Source organism: Neoarius graeffei, chromosome 21, assembly GCF_027579695.1.
Source record: "Neoarius graeffei isolate fNeoGra1 chromosome 21, fNeoGra1.pri, whole genome shotgun sequence".
Lineage (NCBI taxonomy): Eukaryota > Metazoa > Chordata > Actinopteri > Siluriformes > Ariidae > Neoarius > Neoarius graeffei.
In genome coordinates this window covers 14,577,056-14,603,905 of record NC_083589.1, presented here as the reverse complement: position 1 = coordinate 14,603,905, position 26,850 = coordinate 14,577,056, and the positions used below count along the sequence as shown (strand labels likewise).

Below are 26,850 nucleotides of genomic sequence, written 5' to 3'. Positions count from 1 at the left end.
CTGACCGATCTAATGGCCCGACGAGATCCATCCCAATTCTCTCAAACGGGGTCTCAATTAACGGTAGAGGGCGCAAAGGCGCTTTTGGAATGGCCGCTGGATTTACTAACTGGCATTCGCGGCATGCCGTACACCACCTACGGACATCGCCGCGAATCCCCGGCCAATAGAATCGGGCCATTATTCGGGCTAGTGTTTTATCCTGCCCTAAGTGTCCAGCCATGGGATTAAAGTGAGCCGCCTGGAATACCAATTCCCGGCGGCTCTTTCGAATCAAAAGCTGCGTGACTCGCTCTTTAGTTTGAGTGTCCTGCGTCACTCGGTAAAATCTATCCTTCATAATCGCAAAGTAGGGGAAGGACGGGGTGGCGTTCGGCGGGAGCGTTTGACCATCGATTTACTCTCACTTGGTCAAACGCATGCCGCAGAGTCTCGTCTCACGACTGCTCTAATGGGAAATCCGCGAGGGATTCCCCAATAGAGAGAGGAGGAGCCGGCGGCTTCTCACTCTGACGCGGAGATGACGTAGACGGCTCTGTGACAGCTGCTCCCGCCAAAGCGACACCGGGACCTCCCCCTGTCAACTGGCAGGACCCAATCTCTACTAGGCGCGTCATTAAACCCCGAAATCCCGGCCAATCAGTCCCCAAAATTAAAGAGTGGGTAAGGCGAGGATTAACCGCCGCCTTCACTATAAATTTTTCCCCTCTGAAAATAATGTGGACCAACACCAAAGGGTAGCGGTGAACATCCCCGTGCACACACAACACCTTCACCCCTTGTGCTCCCCCCAATGCCTCGTTTTGAACCAGGCTTTGGCGAATTGAGGTCTGATTACAACCAGAATCCACCAACGCCTGATATGTAGCCCCTTGGATACTCACCGGTATGCGATACGCTCCAGCCCGATCGAGGGCGGCCTCTGGCACGTCGGGGATCCGAACCACCACACCCACTTCCATTGCTGTGCACTGCTGTTGAAGGTGGCCCGGTTCCCCGCAGCGCCAGCAAACCGGCCCGGGCTTTCCCTCTGCACCGGTGATCTGGGGCTCACTCACCTGAGGTGGGGGAGAGACAGACACAGAAGGGAGAAACGGGAGGGCACCGCAGGTGCGGTGGGCCGGCTGGGGTGGTGCCGGCCTCCGCAGTGGGGGAATGGGGCGAGGACGGGACACAGGAGGAGGGGGAGAGAGAGAGAGAGAAGAGGAGAGAAGAGATGATGTCATCTGCTGTCCTGCCGCCGGGACAGCTGCCAGATGATCCTCCGCCAGCTCGACTGCCTGATCCAGCGACGCCAGGCGGTGGCACTGGACCCCCTCCGCGGTTCCTGCTGGTAAGCGGGCGATGAACTGTTCCAGTACCACCTGGTCGACGATTCCCTCGGCGTCGCGATCGTCGGCCCTCAGCCACCGCCAGCAGGCGTCCCGGAGCTGCTGGCCGAACGCGAACGGCCGGCCGACTTCCTCCAATTGCAGCGCACGGAAGCGCTGGTGCTGTTGTTCCGGTGTGCGCCCTGTGCACTGGAGGACGGCCCGGCGGAGGTCCGCGTAGGCCAGCCGGCGGTCAGCAGGGAGCTGTAGCGCGGCCAGCTGTGCCTCTCCCGTGAGCAGGGGGAGGAGGCGCGCCGCACGCTGCTCCATCGGCCACCCTGAGGCTTCGGCGACCTGTTCAAACAACGTGAGGAACGCCTCGGGGTCATCCTGCGGGCCCATCTTGGTGATGGTGAGGGGAGACGGGCCCGCGGCCGGAGCACTGGTGGGCCCTGCCGACGCGAGGAGATGCCGGAACGCCTTGCGATCTTCCTGCTGGGCCAGCACCAGGGCTTCGAAGCGCTGCTTTTGTTCCTTTCGGAGTGTGACGAGCACCTGGTGCTGGCTTTGCTGAGCCGTGGCGAGGGCGTGGACCAGGTCGGTGAACGGGGAGGATTCCATGGGGCTGCTGGGTTGGTGCTCCACTCTCCCGGGTTTCAGCACCACTGTAGGACTCCCTATGTGTGGGTGGAGCACAGAGGATGGCAGGACAGAGATCAGGTTTATCACTTGGCTTTATTGCCACACTTTTCAGTCTAACAATAATCACTCGAGCACAGACACACACAATCGGCGTCTGGTTCATGGATGAGCTTCTTCCGCTCTCGCTCTCCCTCCTCATATAGGGCACGGTCACTGGGAAGACACACAAACACAGGTTAATTGCTCTCAGGTGTAGTGATTCTGCCACTTACCTTCCCTGACTCCGCCCTCCTGTCACAGACCGGCGCTTGACCACGCCCCCGCTGCCACAATGGGTTGATTTACCTTTTTGATGAGGAAAGGTCCTAGGTACCTGAGACCCAGCTTGTGGGAGACAGTTCTGAGTGGCAGATGGTGTGTGGACAGCATGACTTGTTGCCCCACCCGGTAAGTGGGCGCCTTAGAGCGGCGTTTGTTGGCCTGCTTCTTGGATGCTAGGGCAGAGCGAATGAGTTTTCTCTGGGCCAGTGCCCATGTCCTCCTGCAGCGGCATATGAAGATCTGGGCAGAGGGTACGGTGACCTCCTCCTTTTGGTTGGGGAAGAGTGGTGGTTGGTAACCTTGGGAGCACTGGAAGGGTGAGAGACCTGTGGCAGATGAAGGAAGAGTATTGAATGTACTCGATCCAGGGTAGGTACTTACTCCAAGAACTGGGATCCCTGGACGCCATGCACCTGAGTGCAACCTCCAAAGCCTAGTTCACCCATTCTGCCTGGCCGTTGGCCTGAGGAGAGACTACAGGTGGCCCCGATGAGTTTGCAGAAAGCCCTCCAGAATTGTGCAGTGAACTGAGGACCCCGGTCGGAAACTGTGTTAGTGGGCAGTCCATGTAGATGGAAAATGTGCTGGATGAGTAGTTCAGCGGTTTCTTTGGCTGAGGGGAGCTTGGGCAGAGGGATGAAAGGAACAGTCTTGGAGAAATGGTCAATGACAGTGAGAATGCTGCCACCTGAGTTGGGGAGTCCTGTGACAAAGTCCAGGGCGATGTGAGACCAAGGTCGATGTGGAGTTGGGAGGGCTCTTAGCAAGCCAGCAGGGGGTCAATTGGCTGTCTTGTTCCGGGAGCATGTGTCGCTGGCTGCCATGAACTCCTGGATGTCCTCCTTGATGGATGGCCACCAAAAGCACTGCTCGATGAGTACCAGGGTTCGGGCAGCTCCCGAATGACAGGCCAGCTTGGAGCCATGACCCCACTGCAGCACCTGGGTATGCACAGGACCGGGAACAAACAGATGGTTAGGAGGAATGTTGTTGGGGTTACTTTCACCAGGGTCCTGCTCCAGGGCCTTCTGCATGAGCGTCTCAACCTCTAGAATGGCGGATCCCACCAGGCAGCATGGAGGAAGGATGGTCTCAGGTGGCTTGGACTCCTCTTGGTGGGAGGAGAACATCCTGGACAGGGCATCAGGTTTGCCATTCTTGGAGCCTGGGCGGTAGGAAAGCGTGAAGTTGAACTGGGAGAAGAAGAGAGACCAACAGGCTTGACAGGAATTCAGGTGTTTGGAGGACTTGAGGTACTCCAGATTCTTATGGTCGGTCCAGACTAGGAAGGAGAACTCTGAACCCTTGAGCCAGTGCTTCCACTCCTCCAAGGCTAGTTTAACAGCTAGCATTTCTTGGTCGCCGATGTCATAATTCTTTTCGGCTGGGGATAGCCGGCGAGAGAAGAAGGAGCATGGGTGGACCTTGTCGTCATTGGCCCTCTGGGAAAGTATAGCTCTGACTCCTAACTTGGAAGCATCGACCTCGACAATAAACTGCTTCATTGGATCGGGTATGGTGAGAATGGGCGCTGTGGTAAATCTGTGCTTGAGCATCGAAAAGGCTTTCTCTGCTTCCTCCCCCCACTTGAATTGGGTCTTGGTTGAGGTCAGGGCTGAGAGAGGTCTGGCTACTGTGCTGAAGTTGCGAATGAAGCACCTGTAGAAGTTGACGAATCCTAGAAAGCGCTGGAGCTCTCGTCTCGAAGATGGGGTGGGCCAATCAGCAACTGCCTCAAGCTTGAGGGGGTCCATCTGGATCCTTGCTGGGGAAATGATGAATCCCAGAAATGAGACAGAGCTCTGGTGAAATTCGCTTTTTTCTGCCTTGGCGAATAACTTGTTCTCTAGCAGGCGCTGGAGGACCTTCCGGACGTGACCTCCAGGGAGTGGGAGAAGATCAGGATATCATCCAGGTACACAAAAACAAAGTTGTTTAGGAAGTCCCTTAAGACATCGTTAACGAGTGCCTGGAAGACTGCGGGCACGTTGGTCAGGCCAAAAGGGACCATGAGGTACTCGTAGTGACCAGTGGTGATGTTAAAGGCCGTCTTCCACTCGTCCCCCTCCACGATCCTGACAAGATGGTATACATTGCATAGATCTAGCTTGGTGAATACCTTGGCTCCCTGGAGTAGTTCAAAGGCCGTGGTCATGAGCAGTAGTGGGTAGCGATTCTTGACCATGATGGCGTTGAGTCCTCAATAATCAATGCAGGGGCAGAGCCACTTATCTTTCTTCTCAACGAAGAAGAATCCCACCCCTGCTGGAGAGGAGGAAGGGTGGATAATCCCAGCTGCCAAGGACTCTGAGATATACTTCTCCATGGCTTGCCTTTCAATGAGGAAGAGAGAGTAGAGTTGTCCTTTGGGTGGCGCCATCCTGGGCAGGAGGTCGATTCCACAGTCATAGAGTCTGTGAGGAGGGAGGGACACTGCTTGGGTCTCATTGAAGAAGAGTTTTAAATCCAGGTATTCCGGAGGCATGTGAAAGAGGTCGGGGAAACTCGCTGGCTGAAGGCTGCGGTGGTTTGGCAGGAGGCAGAGTGGTGTTCAGGCAGGAAGCTAGGCAGGACTGGCTCCAGCCTAAGATGGTGTTATTAGTCCAGTTAAGGTGGGGATTGTGCTGCATTAACCATGGTAATCCTAGGACAATGGGTACGTGGGGGTTGTTCATGACATGAAGCTGGATGGTTTCTGAGTGGTTACCGGAAATCCTTAGCGTGAGCGGGGCGGTAAGGTGGCAATGGTGGAGCAGACCAGGTTCCTGTCCGCCCCTGAGTCAACGACGGCCTGGAGATGGTGATGCTGGTTGTCATGGATAATGATGACAGGAATTAATGGACGATTAGTGGGGGACTGGTTCTGAGTGTTGCCCACCAGGGCCCCTTGATTCACTGGTGGGTTCATCCTTTTAGCAGGCAGGCTTGGCAGATGTGTCCCAGCTGACCACAGTAGAAGCAGGCCCCCATGCTCCACCTGCGATGTCATTCCTCCGCTGACACCCAAATCTGGTCTACCTGCGTGGGTTTGATGGACACGGTGGGAGGTGGAGAGGAAGTGAGTCTGGGGCGGTTCTTCTCTCTCGTCCGTTGCTGGATCTGAGCGTTGATGTGGTTGGCGAGGTCCATGAGGCTGGAGAGGTCTAACGGCAGTTCCCGTGATACCAATTCATCCTTGATGGCGTCGGACAAGCTGTGCAGGAATGCGTTGATCTGGGCGTTCTCGTTCCAACTGCACAAAGCCGCCAATGTCCAGAACTTGATGGCATAATCCGAGGTAGACCAGGACCCCTTCCGCAGCTCCATGAGCTCTCTGGCCGCCTCCCGGCCGGACAGAGAACAATCGAAAGTTTGCCTCATCTCCTCAGAGAAATCCTTGAAACTGGAACAAAAGGGTGCACTGACAGCCCAGACCTCTGTTCCCCACTCTCTGGCCTTGCCACTGAGGAGCGTTATTGTATATGCTACCCGGGAACGTTCTGTAGGGAAGGCCAGAGGTTGCAGCTCTAGGATCAACGAACATTGAGACAAAAACGATCTGCAAGTGCCTGGTTCTCCATTATAGGGCTGAGGCGCTGGAAGTCTTGGTTCGTGGAGAAAGGCGGTGGCAGGAGCTGAAGGAGGAGACGGCTGAGCAGGGGTAGGCATGGCTTGACAGCGCTACATCTGTGTGGTGAGAAGGTTGAGTGCATTGGACAGGGTGGCGAGGTTCTGGGTAATTTGTTGTAGGTCTTGTTGGTGGGTCCCGAAGAGAGTCCCTTGCTGCTGGATGGGTGAGTTCCGCTGGATCCATGTTGGCCAGAACGTACTGTTAGGGTGGGTGGAGGTATGGTGAAGTTAGGATCCACAAGCAGAACACAGACAATAATCGAATAAATAATATGATTTAATTCATGGATGAAAGGGCGTGGCAAAAAGGTAAACAAACAGGACAAAAAACAAATAGCAAAAATAGTCTGGACAAAATAAGACAAACAACTTGACAAAAACATGAGACAGACAAAGACAAAAACGCTGGTGCAAAAAAAAAATGAACAAGAAAAGACCCTTAGTGCAAGAAACCATGAATCAGAAATAACCCTTAGTGCAAAAAACACCATGAACCAGAAGAATGCTAGTGCAAAAACCATGAACAAGAAACAGTCACTAGAGAGAATAACCATGAACAGCAAGAGAGGCACAGAAACAGCTAAGGAAGCAAAAGAGACATTCTGACAAAGTCTGAGTCTGAGAATGGCTTATTTATACACAGCAGTGAAAACCAGGAAGTGAATACGGGTGAAAAGGGATTCCTGTCCCGGATCCGGATCAGAGCTGGCGTGAGAGATCCGTAATCTCTGGAGTGGATGTCCGGGGCGGAGCATGACAGTATATTTACAAAAAACAGTTTGAACATTAAATGTCTTGTAGTGTGTGTGTGTGTGTGTGCGCGTGCGTGCGCGCACATGTGCGGAACCTGTGAAACAGGTTGCCAAATTGTTTGTAGTTTTCGACAGACATTAGCAATCATCTTTTTTTTTCCATCGCTCTCATTCAATCATCTTGTTTCCTGTAGAATATTTTAAATGCTTCAGTCAAATGCTAAATATTACCTGGAATGTAATTAAAGAGTTCAGTCTATTTTTATGTGTTTATATCATGTAGATACTCAATGTGTACCCCTTATGTTTCCACACACCAACATAACCACACACATGTAGAAAATAGTCTCCCATTTTGATACATATGCAGTACACTCAATTGACAGTTCACACTGGAACTATCCTAATGGTCACACTGCAGTAATGGTCCTTTCTGGTGAAAGTAACCAGTCTCAGACTTTCTTCAGTTCGGGGTTGCAGATTCAGATTTTGATAATTTGCACTTTGGGATTGCACATTATTGTGTCCTCAACTGCAGGTGAAAATAATGCAATGAGACATGTTGTCCTTTCCGGACAATGCAAATACAGTCTCTCTCTCTCTCTCTCTCTCTCTCTCTCTCTCACAAAAACACACACAGAGAATGCAATAATGAGCATGGGGGGGAGGGGGGGAAGAGAAAAGCATACATGTACACTCACAATTCTAAAGCTCTTTTATGGCACCTGTGTGATATGAGGTCAGCAATGCAATATCTTTGATCTGTCTTCCTCTCTTTAAAGCCAGCTGACCCTTCTTCCTCTACTCCTTCCTCTGTGGTAAGACCAATGGTAAGAACTGCTGGTAATCAAACCTCACCTCACAGTCTATCCCCTTCATTAAACATGGCCTTCCTGTCACTATAGCCACTCGGACTCCAGCATGCCATAATTACACACATCCATAGAAGCACAAACTCAAAACATGCCTTGATTACTGGGCAGATATGTATAAACCAAAATGTGCAGTGTGTCTATTGTGTTGTTGTGGCCTCCTTCATGCCCCCACATCTCTTGGCATCATCATCTGTCATGGTGCACTGTGGTCACATGAGCATTACAGCTCTCTGTGTGGTATAGTGTCAGCTTTCTCCTGATTTGTTTTGGTATTGGGTGCAAAATTATGAAGGTCAGAAATCAACTGCTAAAAATTTGTCAGGAAATTAATATATTATGTTGATCCTAGTTTTAATTATGTATGTACTGTATGTCAGTGTGTTTCTTCCTACCTACCTCCCTGCATGCATGCATGCATGCATACAATGCCTGCCACAATTATTGGCACCCCTTATATCGATTAATAAAAAGAGAAAAAATCCACCTTTTGGTGAAATAGCTTCATTTCACACTAAAAAAAAAAAAAAACAGAAAAATCCAACATTTAATTGAAATTAATTTATTTATAGAAAAATAAATGCCTCATCCATAGTTACTTTCAACAAAAATACATGCCACAATTATTGACACCCCTGCATTTAATACTTTGGACAACCTCCCTTTGCCAGTAAACAGCACTGATCCTTCTCTGACAACATTTTATAAGGTTGGAAAATACACAACAGGGCATCTGAGATCATTCCTCTTTCCAGAATCTTTCCAGATCATCCAGGGTCCTAGGCCCTCTCTTGTGCATTCTCCTCTTCAGCTCATCCCACAGGCTTTCAATGGGGTTCAGGTTAGGGGACTGAGATGGCCATGGCAGAAGCTTGATTCTGTGCTCAGCTAACCATTTTTGTGTTGATTTGAACATATGCTTCAGATCATTGTCCTGCTGGAAGATCCAATGATGACCAGATTTTGATTTCAAATGTCCTGGTATTTCATGGAGTCCATGATGCCATGTACCCTAACAAGGTTTCCAGGGCCCTTGGAAGAAAAAAACAGCCCCAAAACATCGCAGAACTTCCACCATATTTTACAGTTGGGATAAGGTTCTTTTCATGATGTACATCCTTCTTTTTATGCCAAACCCACCTTGAGTGTTTGTTGCCAAAAAGCTTCGTTTTTGGTACATCAGACCATAGAACATGGTTCCAGTCAAAGTTGTAGTAGCATTTGACAAACATCAGCCACTTATGTTTGTGGTTAACTGACAGAAATGGCTTTTTTTCTGGCATATCTTCTAAATAATCTGTTAGCATGGAGGTGGCATTTGATGGTGGTTTTGGAGACTTAGAAACCCCAGGAGTTTACTTTTTCTTGTCAGTCACCAACCGTGATCCTTGGGGATTTTTTTTCCCTCTCTTACCATCATCCTTACTGTACATGGGGGCAAAATAAACTTGGGTTCTCGTCCAGGCAAGTTTGTAACAGTTCCAGTTGGTGTCCACATTTTTATTATTGCCCTAACAGTAGAAATGGGCATTTTCAGGCAAGTAGTTTTTTTTTTTAAACAACCATTCCTTGACTTATGAAGATCAACACACTTCTCACTCATTTGCTGTTTGTTCTCTTATTTTTTTTCCCATGTTGATGGATGACTAGTGTAATTTGGCTCCAGTGTCACCTCATATTTGTACCCCAGTTAATCAGGAAGTCATGGATTACAGCTTGAAAGTTCTTACACACTCCAACCAACTAAAAAAATGTACAATTTAAATGGGAAACATGCTTTAGTTACATTGTGCTCACTATAATTTCCAGGGGTGCCAATAATTGTGGAGGAGACTGTACATATATACATGCATGCACACACATACATCCATGAGGGGAAATAATTATTCAGATTCTTGCTTTTGTTATTTAAAATATTTCCACTGCATATATCAAATTTACACACAATGTCTTTTGACTTTTTGTTTTTTAAAAAAGTATGTATTAGAAATTTAAAATATGTAAAAAAAAAAAAAAGACAGGGAAAAAAGTACCATTGAAAACCTATGGAATGACAGGATGTGGGCTGAGTTTTGTTGGTTGCATCAAGGTCAATTTTTTTTATTTATTTCTCGTTTCAACCATATACAGTTGATACAGTACACAGTTAAAACTAAATAATGTTTCTCCAGGACCATGGTGCTACAATAAACATCACAGGAATACAATCTACAATACAACATAAAGTGCAAGAGTGCACCAAGTGCAACGCTGCAGACAGTAAACTACATAAACAACATAAAGTGCAGAAACAAATAACATGAAGTGCAGAGTTGAGTGTGCATATTGAGGTAGTATATGAAAAGGAAGGAAATAAATAAATGTAAACTGTGTGTGTGTGTGTGTGTGTGTGTGTGTGTGTGTGTGTGTGTGAAAGACATTGTAAACATTGTAAAGTAATAGTGCATTATTGTCCACTATGCAAAGATTGCAGTGTGAGTGGTGTGTTCAACAGTGCATGTGTATCACTCCAGTCCCTCAGAGTCGAGGAGTCTGATGGCATGTGGAAAGAAACTGTTTGGCTGTGAAGGCCCATATGCTTCGGTACTGTTTTCCAGATGGCAAGAGGGTGAAGAGATTGTGTGAGGGATGTGTAGGGTCGGCCACAATGCTAGTAGCTTTCCAGATGCAGGGTGTGGTGTAAATGTCGATGAATCATATTAACCCTCTGGGGTCTGAGGGTATTTTCTGGCACTCTAATGATTTTGGTACTGTATGCTCTGATTTTGTTGTTAATTTCAACAAATCTAAGCAGTATTTTCAAAGTCATATGACTTTTTTCTATTCAGCACAAGTTCAGCTATGATAATATCTATGTAATATGTATGTCATGATTGTACTTTAAAAAAATAGATAAATGAAGATGTTGTTAAAAGCAGTTTTAGAACTGTGTTGAAAGGTGTGAAAAAAACATTACCCATTCTGTCGAGCTATTTTGGTCAATTGAGGTGATTCTGTTCAGTCTTAGGAACGTATTAAGCACAAAAACTTAAATCTGCTCCATTGATTTGGACAATTAACTGGCTGTCAAAAAAAAATGTCCTATTGTTTTGGGATAAAGGGTTGACAGTGGGAGGGGTATTCAATGAGATGTTTAAAAAATTTCCATTCCATTCAATGTGGAGAGTGAAAACCCCTCCCACTGCCAACTCTTAATCCCATCAGATTAACTCTTAATCCCATCAGGTCAAGTCACAGTGGGTAAGGTAATGTTTTTTCACACACCCCAGCACAGTTCTAAAACTGTTTTTTACAACAGCTTCATTTATCTGGTATTTGACTTTATTTTGGTATTTGTCTCTATTCAGTGTGTCTTGAAATTAGCTCTTGCACTATTTTACTCAGTTCAGAGCCACAATCAACTCTGTTACTCTGTTACACAATTACTCTGTAATTTTTCTCCTGCTCCAACTCCAAATTTTACTCTCTCAACTCAAAATAGAGCAAAATTAACTATTTTGAGGAAAATACTTTTAACTCTGGAAAAAATTGCTGAGTCATTTTGCCTGTGTATGCACTACAGTGCACGCATATCAACTGATCTGCTCATCAGAAATAGAAGAAATATTTACACTTACTTAAGTTGATCTTTGGCTGGATCGAGTCGAAGTAAAAAAAAAAACAAAAGCACCGTTCATCAGTGTCGCAGTTCTCAAGCTTGAACTGAATCACTGTCCTGAATCATGAATTGAATAATAAATTGATTCACTGTGCTGAAATTGAATCGCTGTCCTGAATCATGAAATGAATCATGAATTGAATCACTGCCCTGAATCATCTGAAGCACATAAAATCCGCATGCCATCTCCCAACAGGTTTTACCTCCAAATAGCCTAAATTATGTCTGGCAGATTTTATCCTGCTTACAGTGGGTGTTCCCACTGCGAAAGAGAAACCAATCGAAACCGAACAAGTGAAAGTGATTATCATGCTGTTACCATGTGAATAGTATTTTATGAATGTGTAAGTGGGCGTTCAGCACTCCAACTCTAGTGTGACTGAGTAATGTGACAAGTTTTATGTTTCATCTAATTTAGGTAATTTAAAAACTTTATCCTTTGTCAGTGGGCACAGAGGAAAGTATAAAGTTTCTGTCAATATGTTTATTATGCTTGTATGATGAAAAACTCGCAAAGATATTTATCTAAATACATGACCTACTCATTCTAAACCTGTCGAGCTTTGCCGGCGAAGCTCTCAACCCCAAAGGGTTAAAGAGTTGTTACACGGTCATTGTTGGTCATTGTCACGGTCATTGCCCATTCATCCAGTAGTTCCCAATTTTGGTCATTGGCTGAGTAGCCGGAAGACAAATGATGGCTGTTAAAGTCTCCAGCTTGTACTTCTGGGTGTTTGTACGTATGTGGGTATCACAGAGACAGGCCATCTGGTCCTTTGAGGCTTGTAGACATTGGTGATAGTGATGTCCCCAATCTTCACTGTCACAGTGAAGATCTTGTTTGAGCTAGAGTCCTTCAGGATGCTGAACTCTTCCATGTCATGCCTAATGTAGGTAATATAGAAAAGGTAGAAAAATATTTCTGACATGATGCCATCTGACTGTATCTTGCTTTTATTTTTATTTTTTTTTTACATCACAAAAAATAAACAAGAGGGAGATTGGTTTGGTGAGCAGTAGGATGTAGGGGGTCTTTTCTGGAGGTGGCAGTACTGTTGTCAGGCAAGGAATGAGCAGAGAAGCACAGGTCAGAGATAGAGCACAGAAGGAGGAAATTAGAAGCTCTTTGGAGTGTCTGCAGTGAAGTGGTCTCCAGCTGGATATGGCAGCAGTAGAAGTGTGTCGTTTTCTGAATTTGTGAAAAAACATACAAGTGAGTCAGCATTAGAATGGTGCAGCAAACCTCTTCTTGTCCACACCATCCTTTTATATGGCTGCAGGCTTTAGTGAGCTCAGCTATGGTTCATTCTTGCATGCTGTCATAGAACCATGGGCTTCTCTGTCGACAACACTGGTGCTGAAGGGGTGCTGTCCATTCAGCAGTGCAGGGAGTGTGTGATGGTTTTGAAGTGTGGTGTGACAGCCCACTTTCACAATATGAATGCTGCAGAAAGTTTTCCTGCAAATTGCACCTGGTGTCCTTATAAAAATTGTTGCTATTGGTTGGGAAGAGTTTACACAATAATTGCCAATTAAAGTGAATGTGAGAACATTTAAGCAAGACTCAAATGTAAAAAGCTAGAAAGCCATCATAAAGACTGTAAACATCCCTGACAGTGCAACTGGTTTGATAATATGGAAGTGGAAAGTTCATGGAATCAAAAGTAACCATCCCTGGACTGGACCACAAACATTCTCAGACTAATAAATAAGGTAAGACAGCAGTCATTTCAAAAGCATTGCAGGATGCCCCGAAAGCAGCAAGAACAACAGTTACACAGAGAACAGTAAGCAATGAACTGCACCACAAACATCAAAATTCCTGCACCTCACTCTAAATTCATCTGCAAAAGTAACAATCACAGAGATGCATTATGCAAATCAGAACTTTTTAGGACCAATATACTCCAACAAAAATACAAGTCTTTGGCAATTGTAATAAGTCCCTGATGTGGGTGGAGTACAGAAGCACGGCAGGTGAGAAATGACATTCACATACACTTTTATTTTTCCTTCGCTTTTCAGCTTTAATGTCTGTTTAGCTACACACAGACACATGTGCACGCACACACACAGCTGTGTTCTGGTCTGGGGAGATCCCTTCTCTCTGCTCTCTCCCTCCTTTTCTATCCTCCATCATGGCAACAAACACACACACACACACACACACACACACACAACATTAATTGACAACAGGTGCATTGACTTTGCCACTCACCTTCCCTGGCCCCACCCTCCATTCACAAACTGACGCTAGACCATGCCCCCACTACCACATACCCCCACCACCCGACTCAGGCTGGGGAGCCATCTAACCTGCAGCGGTCTCCCTCTTGACGGGACAGGAAGTCCGCCACCACCGTTTGTGCCCCCGGCCTGTGGAGCACCTCGAATTTAAATGGCTGGAGGGTGAGATACCAATGGGTGATCCAGGCATTGGCATCTTTCATGAGGTGGAGCTACTGGAGGGTGTAATGGAAACTTCTAATAAACACTTCAGAACACTTAGCAGTTGTCTTTTCAGTTATTTATTATAATAGATCATAAAAAAAAAAAAATATATATATATATATATATATATATATATATATATATATATATAATAGGAAAGAAGAAATAAAATAAAAAAAACAAAACATCACCTCTTGTGATGTTGAGAGTGCACTCTGAGTTATTTCTTAGGAATGTTCTCTATTATACTCTGAAGATATTTGCTGACTGCTCACATCTGTATGTGATTGGCTCAAGATTTTCTATGAGGCTTTGCTAATGCGTGCACCTGGAATGCTCTGATATGTGCAGGCAGATGTGTAGTAAGGGAGAACTCAGGCACCCTGCTTATCACCACCAAGGCCACAGAAAGGCGATTACAACATGGGAAAGACAACTTTCTCAGTACACTAGGCCCCTTGAGTTCAACACACAGAAACACAGAGAATAGGAATGTTCATCCACTAAATTTCCCTCACATTTCCCCCCTTTTTATCCTACAGGATAATAATTGCTAAAGAAAGAAATGTACACAATTTCAGTGGTAAGAGTTCCCAGAGAGATTCGACTTAACACGTCATTGAGTGTACAGGGATAATGCTAAGGCTGTTTTTGTAAGACATAGACATCTTAAGTTAATGCTAGCAAGCTATATACATAGATCAGGAAACAATAGAACAGGAAACAACCACAAATTAAAGTGTTTTAAGTTAGGGCTAATTTCATGTCAACTGTGCTGATGTCATTGAACGGTGGGTTATAGTCTTCATGTGGGTTTGGAGGCCAGTCAGGCAAGTCATCTGGGTCTATTTTCACCATCTGGTAACCAATATTTGTCAGCTGCCTCTGAAACACAGACATACAACATTGACAGAAAACAGGGAGCAAACATAGCATCACAATCACTAAGCCCAGGACCGGTATGGTGGATAGAATCAGAGTCTTCCATCCACTAAACCAACGCCACCAGCTGTCTTTGTCTCATCCATGTTCGTCTGCTCGTAATTGTTCAGCAACCTTGCGCATCTTGTTCAGTGCCTCAGTGATGTTACCATGATTCCCGTCATTTTCAGGAATGTATGTAGAACAGTGTTCTCCTATCATGACACACACTCTACCTTCCTTTGCCAAAAGGATGTCGAGGGTCATGCGATTCTGTGTCGTCATTAATCTGAGCGCGGTCAATTCAGTTCTCACGCCCTCCATGGCCTCTATGGTTGAATTCATGAACTGTGCCAGTCTATAATGCACCACCTCAAGTTCATTCCAGAATTGTGTTATCCCATACTGTGGAGACAGTGCCTGGAAGAATTTCTTCACTTTGGGTTGCAGCTGATGTTCTGGAGGAGGAAAATCATCATCGACGCTTCTGTGCCGTCTGCCACTCGTCTCAGGGGTTGCTATTATTAGGTGGGCATCTAATTGGATCAGGGCACATGTGCCTTTCCAATCTACCAGAAGGAAGTTGTACACATGGTGACCACACTTTCACTGCCAGCCTGGGTAATAAAAGGTTGGACCCGCTAACTGAGTTAGACTCCCTCCTGGCCCTAAGTTACCTCCTGCCTAAGTTACCTTTTCTGCCTTGCTTGTACAGAGTGCCACTTCGTCCCATGCAGGTCACATTTGGATTTGGGACTGAACCCTGCACTGTGCAAACTGTTGAACACCTAGTTTCCTTGACCTTCCCCATGGGGGTAGAATTTGGATCGCCCTTTTCGCCTGCGCATAAAGTATAATTTATCCCCTTTCCTGGGTCATTTACACTAATTTCTACTCTTGGGTTGTCTTCCCCACCTCGATACGTGACATTACAGTCTTTTTTTACACCATCACAGACAGCTTCCATCACGGCTTGCCATGCTTGTGCAGTATTCTCATCAGTTGTGCTGGTGATCTCAAACACGAATGGTTGTGTAACGGTGTGTGGCAGGGTGGAGCAAACTAGACAATTTGGCCTGTTAGCCTGTTTAGCTGTAAAATTAGCATACTGCCAATATAAATTATGAGTTGGATGTCTCCCTCGTCTCAACTCTGTGTCAGTCTGGGTTCCCTGTATCGACCACCACACGAATCCTCCCGTGAGCCCCAGCAGGATCAGGATGCTCAGGCTCATGACTGGACCTAATTTATAATGATTTACCCCCTTCATTTTATGTTAACTAGGTCTCCGAGTTAACCCTTGCCCTTCTTAATGTGTATTGGTGCTCAGAGGGCGGGCACGCCCTATCAGCCCTCGTCCCACCTCACCGGAGCTTGGAGAAACTCAGGAATTCTGAAACCAGTTTACTAACTAGATACTAAAATACTCTTCTCTATTGAGGGTGCAACAGCATAACTGTGCTGCCGCGGTCAGTTCCATGTAGTGATGCCTTTCTTCCTCACAAGCTTTAGTCAGTGTCTGGGTCACTTAGGCCTTCCTTTTCCTCCTGCTCAGCTGGTTCAGGAACCTTCCTGCAGTGGCTAGTGTGGATCCACGTCACTCTGCCTGTGACCTTCACTGCCATTGGGGTTGTGAGAAGGACCTGGAATGGGCCATTCCACTGTGGCTTGTTCCACTTGGTTTGTCGGAAGTCTTTCACCACTATCCAATCCCCTGGTTGTAGATCCCTCAGCGGGTTTGGGAAGTGCTTCTTTTACCTGTTTGTGGATAGATTTCAAAGCAGAGGACAACGTTGCACAGTAATTCAACATTACATCATCACACAGTGTGGTGTCTGGCAGTGTTTCTTGAGCTGGCCCTATCCCCGTGTTGGGTACTCGTCCAAACAGAATTTCAAATGGGCTTAACCCATGTTTAGGCGTAGTTTGCATCCTCATTTGTGTGAGTACTACAGGGAGGACCTTTGTCCAACCTAGCCCTGTTTCTGCACAAGTTTTGCTTAGTTTATTTTTAAGTGACCCATTTTCCCTCTCTACTGCTCCCACACTGGCAGGATGGTAGGCACGATGTTGTTTCTGTTAGGGTTTTGCTGGGATTCGAACCTGGTTCGTTGGTGTGATAATCCAGCAAACCCCCACTAGGCCACCAGGGGGATGACTCAAATGCAGAGGCGTGAGGCGGAAGTAGAAAAAGAATCAAAAGGTTTATTTAAACTATATACACTATATACAGGGCAAAACAAAAGACAAAAAAAAAACCAAAGAGTATAATCCAAAAGAAAAGCAAAGTGCAAAAATACAAAAGCTAAGAAGATCAAAAAACACAGTACAAAGGAAACTGGAGATAAACATAACAGCACAAAGACTCCGTGACAAGAGGACTGAACTCAGGGGTATAAATAGACAAACTAATTAAGGACACAGGTGAAGATAATTAGGCAATTAACACAAACACAAAACACAGGAACAGTGGCGGCCTCTAGAGGCCAAAATAAACACGACATGAAAAGGAAATAACAGCGGCCTCTAGAGGCCAAAACAGTCCTAGTCCTAACAGGACCCCCCCCTCTAGGAGCGTCTCCTGACGTTCCCAGGGCGATCCGGATGGGCCGAATGGAAGTCCCGACATAGTTCTTTATCAAGGACATCCCGAGCAGGAACCCAGCAGCGCTCCTCAGGACCATAGCCCTCCCAGTCCACCAGATATTGCAACCCGCCGCGGACCCGGCGGGAGTCAAGCAGGCGATTCACAGTGAACACAGTCTGCCCCTGGAAGATGCGGGGGGGTGGGGGGTTCCTAGGGGCAGGGGCATACGTAGATGTCAGTACGGGCCGTAACAGGGAAACATGGAAAGTGGGGTTGATCCTCAGAGTCCGGGGCAACTGGAGCCGGTAGGAGACAGGGTTCACCCTGCGCACCACCTTGAAGGGGCCAATGTAGCGAGGAGCAAGCTTGCGGTTCTCCACCCGCAGTGGAAGGTCCTTAGTGGACAGCCAAACACGCTGCCCAGGGCGGAAAGCGTGTGCAGGTCTTCTATGGCGGTTGGCCTGAGTCTGGTTGGTTCTGGAGGTCTGTATGAGGGTCTTCCTGACCTTGCTCCAGGTCTTGCGACACCGTCTCACATATTGGTTGACCGAGGGCACCCCCGCGTCCTCCTCCTGGTCCGGGAACAGAGGTGGCTGGAACCCGAATTGGCACTGGAATGGCGACAGCTTGGTGGCCGATGACTGCAGGGTGTTGTGGGCGTACTCCGCCCATGGCAGCCAGGTGCTCCACGATGTCGGGTTATCCATAGCCAGGCCTCGCAGGGTGGTTTCCAGGTCCTGGTTGAGCCTCTCCGTCTGACCATTGGACTGTGGGTGAAACCCAGAGGAGAGGCTGGCAGTGGCTCCGATGACCTTGCAGAACCCGTGCCACACTCGGGAGGAGAACTGGGGCCCTCGGTCTGAGACGATGTCCTGTGGAAGACCAAAGACTCGGAAGACATGATTAAACAAAAGTTTCGCAGTTTCAAGAGCAGAGGGGAGTTTGCACAGTGGTATGAAGCGGCAGGCCTTGGAGAATCTGTCAACTAAGACCAAAATGACCGTGTTACCTTGTGACTCAGGGAGACCTGTGATAAAGTCGACTGCCACGTGGGACCAGGGACGCCGGGGAATGGTCAGAGGATGCAGGAGACCCTGGGGACGCTGTCGTGGGTTCTTGGTTCTGGTGCAAACCTCACAGGACAGGACAAATGACCTTACTTCCTTCTCCATGTTAGGCCACCAGAAGCGTCTTTTCAGGAAGTCCAGGGTCCTCCGAGCTCCCGGGTGGGCGGTGAGAGGGGAAGAGTGACCCCACTGGAGAACCTTGGCCCGGGCTTGATGTGGGACGTACAAGAGGCCTGGTGGCCCCGTCCCAGGACCGGGGTCCTGGCGTTGGGCTCGTCGGACAGCCTCCTCAATACCCCAGCGGACAGGGGCCACAATCCGGGACACAGGGATAATAGGCCCGACTTCATTCTCCCTGTTAGTGGCAGAGAACAGTCTGGACAGTGCGTCAGGTTTGGTGTTCTTGGAGCCGGGGCGGTATGAGAGGGTGAAGTCAAACCGACTGAAAAACAGGGCCCACCTAGCCTGTCGAGGGTTCAGTCTCTTGGCTTGCTGGAGGTACTCCAGATTCTTGTGGTCAGTCCAAACCAGGAATGGATGTTGTGCTCCCTCCAGCCAGTGCCTCCACTCCTCAAGGGCCAGTTTGACCGCTAGCAGTTCTCGATCCCCCACATCGTACCGGAACTCAGCAGGACTCAGGCGGTGGGAGAAGTAAGCGCAGGGGTGCAGCTTTCCTTCCGAACGTTGAGAGAGCACCGCGCCGACACCACTGTCCGAGGCATCCACCTCCACGATGAATGGTTGGGAGGTGTCCGGGAGAACCAGAATGGGTGCCGTGCAGAAGCGGTCCTTGAGGTCTTTGAACGCCTTTTCTGCCTGAGGAGACCAGCCATAAGATCCACCTGTCCCTTTGGTGAGGTCAGACATGGGTGCTGCCACAGAACTGAAGTTCCTGATGAACTTGCGGTAGAAGTTAGCGAATCCTAAGAACCGCTGAACCTCCTTAACGGACTTGGGAGTAGGCCAATCCCGGACGGCCAGGGTCTTGGCAGGGTCCATTTGGAGTTGGCCTGTCCGTACAATAAATCCCAGAAAGGAGACCTCGGGAACATGAAATTCGCATTTCTGGGCCTTGGCGAACAGATTGTTCTGTAGCAGCCTCTGGAGAACCTGGCGGACATGGTGGCGGTGCTCCTGCACGGTCTTGGAAAAGATAAGGATGTCGTCGAGGTAGACAAAAACGTATAGGTTAATCATGTCCCTTAAGACGTCGTTGATTAGGGCCTGAAAAACAGCTGGTGCGTTGGTGAGTCCGAAGGGCATCACCTGGTATTCGTAGTGCCCAGACGGGGTGTTAAAGGCAGTCTTCCACTCGTCTCCCTGTCGGATACGGATGAGGTGGTATGCGTTCCGTAGGTCCAACTTGGTGAAGACGGTGGCGCCTTGGAGCAGGTCGAAAGCTGTGGACATCAGCGGAAGGGGATATCGGTTGCGCACAGTGATCTTATTCAGGCCCCTGTAATCAATACATGGTCGGAGCCCCCCATCCTTCTTGCCGACAAAGAAGAAGCCGGCTCCAGCAGGTGAAGTGGAGGGTCGAATAAACCCAGAGACCAGGGCATCTTTGAGGTATTCCTCCATGGCCTTGCGTTCTGGCTGAGAGAGTGAAAACAGTCTGCCACGAGGAGGGGTAGTCCCAGGGAGCAAGTCGATGGCACAGTCGTAAGCCCGGTGCGGAGGAAGAACGGCGGCCCTGCTCTTGCTGAATACCTCCTTGAGATCCCAGTACTCTGTGGGAACTTGAGATAACTCGGTGAGATCAGGGGGCTCGGCAGGAGACACAGGAGAGCTAGAGAGCAGACAAGAGGCATGGCATGCAGGGCCCCATTCCACAACCTGGCTTGTTACCCAGTCTATGCGAGGGTTGTGGCGAGTAAGCCAAGGAAGGCCTAGAATAACTGGGAACTCAGGTGAAGGAATCAGGTGCAGGGATATTTCTTCCTTGTGACCTTGAGACTGGAGGAAGACTGGAGAAGTAACTTGGGTGACTCTTCCATCACCTAACGCTTGGCCATCGAGGGCAGACACAGACAGAGGGACTTCAAGAGGTGCAGTAGGTATATTGATGCTTTGGGCGAAGTGAATATCCATAAAGTTCCCAGCCGCCCCTGAGTCTATCAAAGCTTGACAAGAGTGGACAGACTCACCCCAGGAGATGGAGACCGGGATGTAGATTCCTTGACCAGGGAGTCCGGGAGAGAGGGTAGGCCCCGTCACAACCCTCCCTCGGCTGGACGGGGCGGTCCTTTTCCCAAGAGTTCGGGACATGATGCTCGGAAGTGACCAGGCTTGCCACAGTAGATGCAGCACTTGTCCCTCCTTCTGCGCTCCCTCTCAGATGCGGAGAGGCGAGTACGACCCACTTGCATGGGTTCTGGACAGTCACTGAAGGAGGTAGACGGTCTCCAGGTAGAGGTAGGGAGGCTGGGGGGGCTCAAGGCTTGGTGGCGTTCTCTCATCCTGTTGTCCAGACGAATAGCATGTGAGATGAGGGTTTCGAGGTCACTTGGGCATCCAATAGAGGCCAGACCGTCCTTGATGGGGTCAGACAGACCATGGTGGAAGGCTGACACCAGGGCAGTCTCGTTCCATCCACTTACTGCTGCGAGTGTTCGGAACGAGATGGCGTAATCTGCGACGCTTCCTCCTTGCCGGATGGACATGAGCTTTCGGGCTGCGTCGGTACTGATGTCTGCCTGATCGAAGACCCGAAGCATCTCTTCAGAAAACAGCTGGAAATCAAAGCACTCAGGTCCCTGTCTTTGCCAGATAGCAGTAGCCCAGGCTCGCGCCTTACCAGCTAATAAGGTGATCACAAAGGCAATCTTGCGGCGATCCGTAGTGTAGGTGGTAGGCTGAAGCTCAAAGGTGAGTTGACACTGGGTAAGGAACTCTCGGCACTCACTGTGCTTGCCGTCATACCTCTGTGGTGCAGGAAGGCTGGGTTCGCGAGGTGAAGAAGGCAGCATTGCAGGAGGCACTGGAGCAGGAGTGGGAGCTGGATCAGGAGCAGGAACTGGATCAGGAGCAGGAGATGCAGGCAGAGATGTCAGCTGTGCCAGGGTTTTCCCAATTTGCTGAAGCAGTTCCTCGTGGCGAGCGAGGGCCTCACGTTGGCTGGTGAGCGTACGTCCATGAGCGTCCATGGTCGCTCCGAAGCGTGTCAAAGCTGCCATAATTCCCTGAAGGTTGGCCGGGTAGACAGTTGAAGCAGCCTCTGCTGAGTCGGTCATGACGGAGTCTTTCTGTTAGGGTTTTGCTGGGATTCGAACCTGGTTCGTTGGTGTGATAATCCAGCAAACCCCCACTAGGCCACCAGGGGGATGACTCAAATGCAGAGGCGTGAGGCGGAAGTAGAAAAAGAATCAAAAGGTTTATTTAAACTATATACACTATATACAGGGCAAAACAAAAGACAAAAAAAAAACCAAAGAGTATAATCCAAAAGAAAAGCAAAGTGCAAAAATACAAAAGCTAAGAAGATCAAAAAACACAGTACAAAGGAAACTGGAGATAAACATAACAGCACAAAGACTCCGTGACAAGAGGACTGAACTCAGGGGTATAAATAGACAAACTAATTAAGGACACAGGTGAAGATAATTAGGCAATTAACACAAACACAAAACACAGGAACAGTGGCGGCCTCTAGAGGCCAAAATAAACACGACATGAAAAGGAAATAACAGCGGCCTCTAGAGGCCAAAACAGTCCTAGTCCTAACAGTTTCAGGTCTATCCCTAGGAATGCTCCTATTTTCTTTAGGGCTGCATTAACAAAGGGTGTTCCATTGTCACTTGAGATTTTGCTAGGTATACCCCACCTAGGAATTACATCTCTCAGGAGTGCTTTGACTACTGCCTCTGAGTCTTGTTTAGCTGTGGGGAATACTTCAACCCATTTTGAAAACATGTCAACTATTACCAGGCAATACCCTTTCCCCTCACTAGGTGTCAGTTCAATGAAGTCCATTTGGAGATGATCAAATGGTTTGTCTGTTATTGGGTGTGCTGCTTGAGTTAGTTTGATACCTTGACCTGCATTATGTTGTGCACATATCAAGCATTGCTTGCAAAATTTCACAGCATAATTTGAAAACCCCTTTGTGAACCATCTCTTTGTTACTTCTGCTACCATCCCCCCTTTTGACACATGGGTGAGCCCATGTGCCAATTTTGCATAGAAAGGGAATATGTGTTTTGGTAGACAGGGACGGCCCGAGGGACAAACGCAGACCGAGTTTGCAAAGATACAGCCGGCCCGTTTCCAGACTTGACTCTCGTCCTGGGTGGCAGTGCTCTGAAGGTCTGCTAGATGTAAACAGGGGGTAGAAACCTGAGGAAAAGCAAGGTTAGAGGGTGAACTGGAAGCTGAGGCTGCACACTTAGCTGCCGTGTCCGCCCTGGCATTCCCTTGAGACACAAGATCAGTATTGTTAGTATGGGCAGCACACTTACATACAGCAGTGTCTGTAGGGAGTAGAATAGTATCCAACAACTCAGAGACCAGTTTATGATGTGCAATGGGAGATCCTGTGCTAGTGAAAAAATTTCTGTGTTTCCAAATGGTGCCAAAATTGTGCACAATGCCAAATGCATACCTGCTGTCTGTAAAAATATTGACAGATTGCCCTGCAGCCAATTTGCATGCCTTGATAAGGGCACAGAGCTCTGTGGCCTGCGGCGACAGGTTTGAGGGCAGACATGATGCCTTGAGGACCTCAGGATCTGAGACTACGGCAAAACCTACTTTGTTCTTTCCCATCTCTGGGTCTGTGGAGGCTGAACCATCCACATAGAGGACCATGTCTGGATTTTCCAAAGGGTCACTCTTTAAGTCTGCCCTGGGGGAACAAAAATCGTTAGTTAGAGCAATACAGTCATGTGGCTCTCCATCGTCCTCTGTAGGGAGAAGAGAGGCAGGATTCAGAACAGTACAACGTTTCACAATAATGTTACGTAGGCATATCAAGTATGACAGTGTTATACTTCAGCCATCTCTGTGCTGACAAATGTGACATCTTTTTCTCCAACAGAAGCAGGGAGACAGCATGTGGGACCAAAAGGGTGAGGTTAGAATACCCCACAATATTTCTGGAGGCAGTTACCACCTTTTCAGCTGCAGCAACTGCATGCAGGCAAACAGGAAATCCAGCCACCACTGGATCAGCCGCCTGCTGGAGAAGTAGGCTACAGGTCTCAATCTATCCCCGTGTTTCTGCAAAAGAACTGAGGTCATAAAACCCTTCTTTTCATCTACAGTTTGAACAAATGGTTTATTGGGGTCAGGCAGTCCCAGCATGGGTGTGGTCTGCAGGGCGCCTTTTAGGGCCAGGAATGCTTTTTCAGCCTCTGGTGTCCATATAACAGGTGATGAAGCAGTGAGGGATGAACCGTGCACGAGCTCTCTCACTGAGCTTTCCAGGATGGACTAATTCAGAATGAATGCTCTGCAATAGGAACACATACCCCAAAATGACAAAACTTGTTTCACAGTGGTCGGCTTGGGAATTTCCTGAATAGCTGAGACTCTGTCCGCAGACAGGGTTTTCCCCTCCCCTGTGATGTCATACCCAAAGAAATGCACCTTCTGTTTTGCAAACTGTAATTTTGTGAGGCTAGCCTTATGACCCTCCTTAGTGAGGTGTCGCAATAGCGTTACGTTGTCATCTTCACATTGAGCTTTAGTTGGGGCACAAATAATTTAATCGTCAACATACTGCAGCAAAGCTGATCTTGGTGACAAAGTTAACGAAGCGAGGCTGTCTCTGAGGCACTGGTTGTATATGGTTGGGGACTCGCAGTAACCCTGGCACAAACGAGTGAAAGTGTATGGACGACCATCATACATAAAGGCAAACCAGTACTGGCTATTTTTATGTAGAGGAATAGAAAAGAACGCATTTGCTTAGTCCACCACTGAAAACCACTTACTGTCAGCAGGCACCTGGCCCAAAATGGTGTATGGGTTAGGGATGTCAGGCGTGCGTGGAACAACCGCAGCATTGACTGCTTGCAGATCTTGGACAAACCTCCATTCATCAGGCTGGGATGGTTTTCTTGCCTTCTTAACTGGGAAAATAGGAGTGCGCACTGGAGAGTCCAGGCAAGGGACAATTACATCTGCCTTCAGCAACGAATCAAAGACCAGTCTTATACCTGCGATTGCTTCTGGTTTGAGTGGGTACTGGGTCTATCTAGGCCTGAAATCTGATTTGAGGGTGATCACCACTGGTTCAGCATTCTTTACTAGGCCTACATCATGTTTACCCTTTGCCCAAACGGAATTTGGAACTCCTGCCAATTTGGGGTGCACCTCTATTGGAGTTATGCCTGTGGAAACAGAGACAAACAGGCCACTATGGCCGGGGTCCCCAGGATCCCGGTCATCAGTGGCTAATGTTATACTGCGCTTAACATGCACACGCATAGCATGACTTTGTTTATCGACCCCAAGCCTTTGGCAAAACAACGCACTAGGGTCCTCTGTTTGGGACCATTCATTGCCATTGGCTGCGCACTTCTTGACCCACTTCCCCACGTCTTTCCAATGGGCGGCTCGTGGCTTTGCTAATGAGACATGGGGTATAGAATTAACAATGTCAAAGAAATCATGCTGGCAGCAGCCGACCTCAGAGTCCTCTGACATGAGGCCATGTATAACATGTTTGAGAACACTGCGATGAACATTGATGCAGTTGTTCGGACAACGAGTAAAATGGACCTGCACAGCGCAATAATGTTTAGATCAATATGTAGTTTTGAGGGTCAATCTTTCACGTACATGGGGGTCTGCAAACCAAGTCTTTTCAAACCCTATATCTTGACCTTGGTGAACATGTGCTGTGCAATGCAAATCTTCCTCTTTCATATAATCTGTGTCAACTGATGTGTTCAAGTGTGTGAGCTGTACAAGGTGTTTGGGAGTTTGTGCGAGTTGATCTGAGCAGAGCCGCCAGACATACACATACAGGGGGCTTCGAAACCCATACTGCACACTACACATTTCAGTTACTTCAATAGTTAGTCCATCTGGAGTGGACGTGAGATTTACTCCTAATTTGCACATTAAATCGCGTGCTAACAAATTTACTGGACATGTATGTGAGATGAGGAATAAGTGGGACATAACTACTCCTCCCTCGCTTTTACACGGAGGTTGACTAAGAAAGTTTTGGTTACAGGTCATCCTGAGATGCCCATCATCTGAATAGAATTTGAGCTGAGCGGTGGGTCTACTGGAAGTACCCCATGTTGTATCACTGAGTGTCCTGCTCCAGAATCTACTAAAAAGGTTAACACATGCCCACACACAGTGAGGGGCATACAAGGGAGTTTAGAGAAGGGAGTAGTTGTGTATTTTAACAAACTTAATGCAACTTCAGGTGTATCTATTTGGACTGGTGTATCGGGCGTTTCTGTGTAGTCTTGCTGTTGCATGCAGGTGCTGCTACTAATATGTTTAACGTTATGTGAATGCTCCTGTCTGTGTGTATGTGTATCATCAGGTGTGTGTGTGTGTGTGTGTGTGTGTTACCTCCCCTGTTCTCTGTGCGGGGCCCGTTCCTGGAGTCCGCCCGTCAGTCTGCTTTGCTGTACTCCTCACAAGGCCTCTGGCTGCTGCTGTGGAGACAATCTCGAGCAGTGTATCCCTTCTGATTGCAGTTGTAGCAGGTTGCACCTTTTATCCAGGACGAGTCACCCCAGGTCGTCCTGCCTCGGCCCCTACCTCAACCTCTTCCTCTTCCTCTTTGTCCAGTCTGAACAGTCTGGAAAAGAGTGAGAGTGGCGGCGTGTAGGTCTTGGTCTCTTTGTGCCAACTTTGTCTTCTCCTTCTCTTTCAGCAGCTTTTCTGCATGCACAGCGTACTGCTCGATCTTGGTGAAGCTGGCGGTTTCCCACAGGAGACAGAGCTGCTTTACTGACTTGGCCACTGCTGGATTCATACCGTTCATGAAACTTTACTTTATTTTCAGGACAATGCACATTGATGAACACATACACAGTACATGTAAATGTGCCAGATTGTAGCCCGAGGGCTAATTTCCATCTGTAGAAACTGTTCTGCAGGTGCGCTTCCCAGACCTCAGGAGTGCCTTCCACTCCAGCCAGGGTCACGGGTCTGGTCAGGCCAGGCCACTGTGTTTCTCATGCACGGCGGTGAGACGGGCAAGAAATGCTGACACCACTTCTCCATCTTCTTGCTTACGCATACTGATCTTAGTCATGTCTATGTTCAAGGGAAAAGCACTGTCCAGACGAGCACAGAAAGCAGTGATGGTATCTCTGTACTCACCATTGCTAGCCGCGCTCCAGTCTGGTGTAGTCATTCGCTGTTCAGCTTCTGGACACTCTTTGGAAAATTTATTCCAATCTATACCCATCTTGGTCATGAGTAAGCGGCGAAGTTCATGGGTGGTTGGTTGGAATTCTCTGCAAAATATCAACAGCTCATTACCAAATCTCTTTCCTCCTACCTCTCTCACGTTGGGAAGAGAAGCCATGCTTTCCTTCATGTCAGCTGTCGTCCAGGGTCTGTGGACTAGAAGCACGCCGTCAGCTCCAGCCACTTCCACCATTGGAAGATGAAGGACTTCAGACTTTAGGTTATGGCCTTGTGGACCCACTTGTGAGCATGTGGTCAGGTCCAGGAGGGTGTCT

General features: G+C 48.1%; 1 protein-coding gene across 1 annotated transcript in view; it reads left to right on the top strand.

Annotated features, from left to right (window-relative positions):
* cacna1c (calcium channel, voltage-dependent, L type, alpha 1C subunit) overlaps positions 1 to 26,850 on the top strand; it is an 880,695-nt gene that overhangs the window by 639,628 nt on the left and 214,217 nt on the right. Inside the window, exon 31 of the mRNA XM_060902748.1 lies at positions 7,417 to 7,464. Coding sequence (XP_060758731.1) covers positions 7,417 to 7,464 — 48 coding nt within the window. The remainder of the gene's footprint in view (positions 1 to 7,416; positions 7,465 to 26,850) is intronic.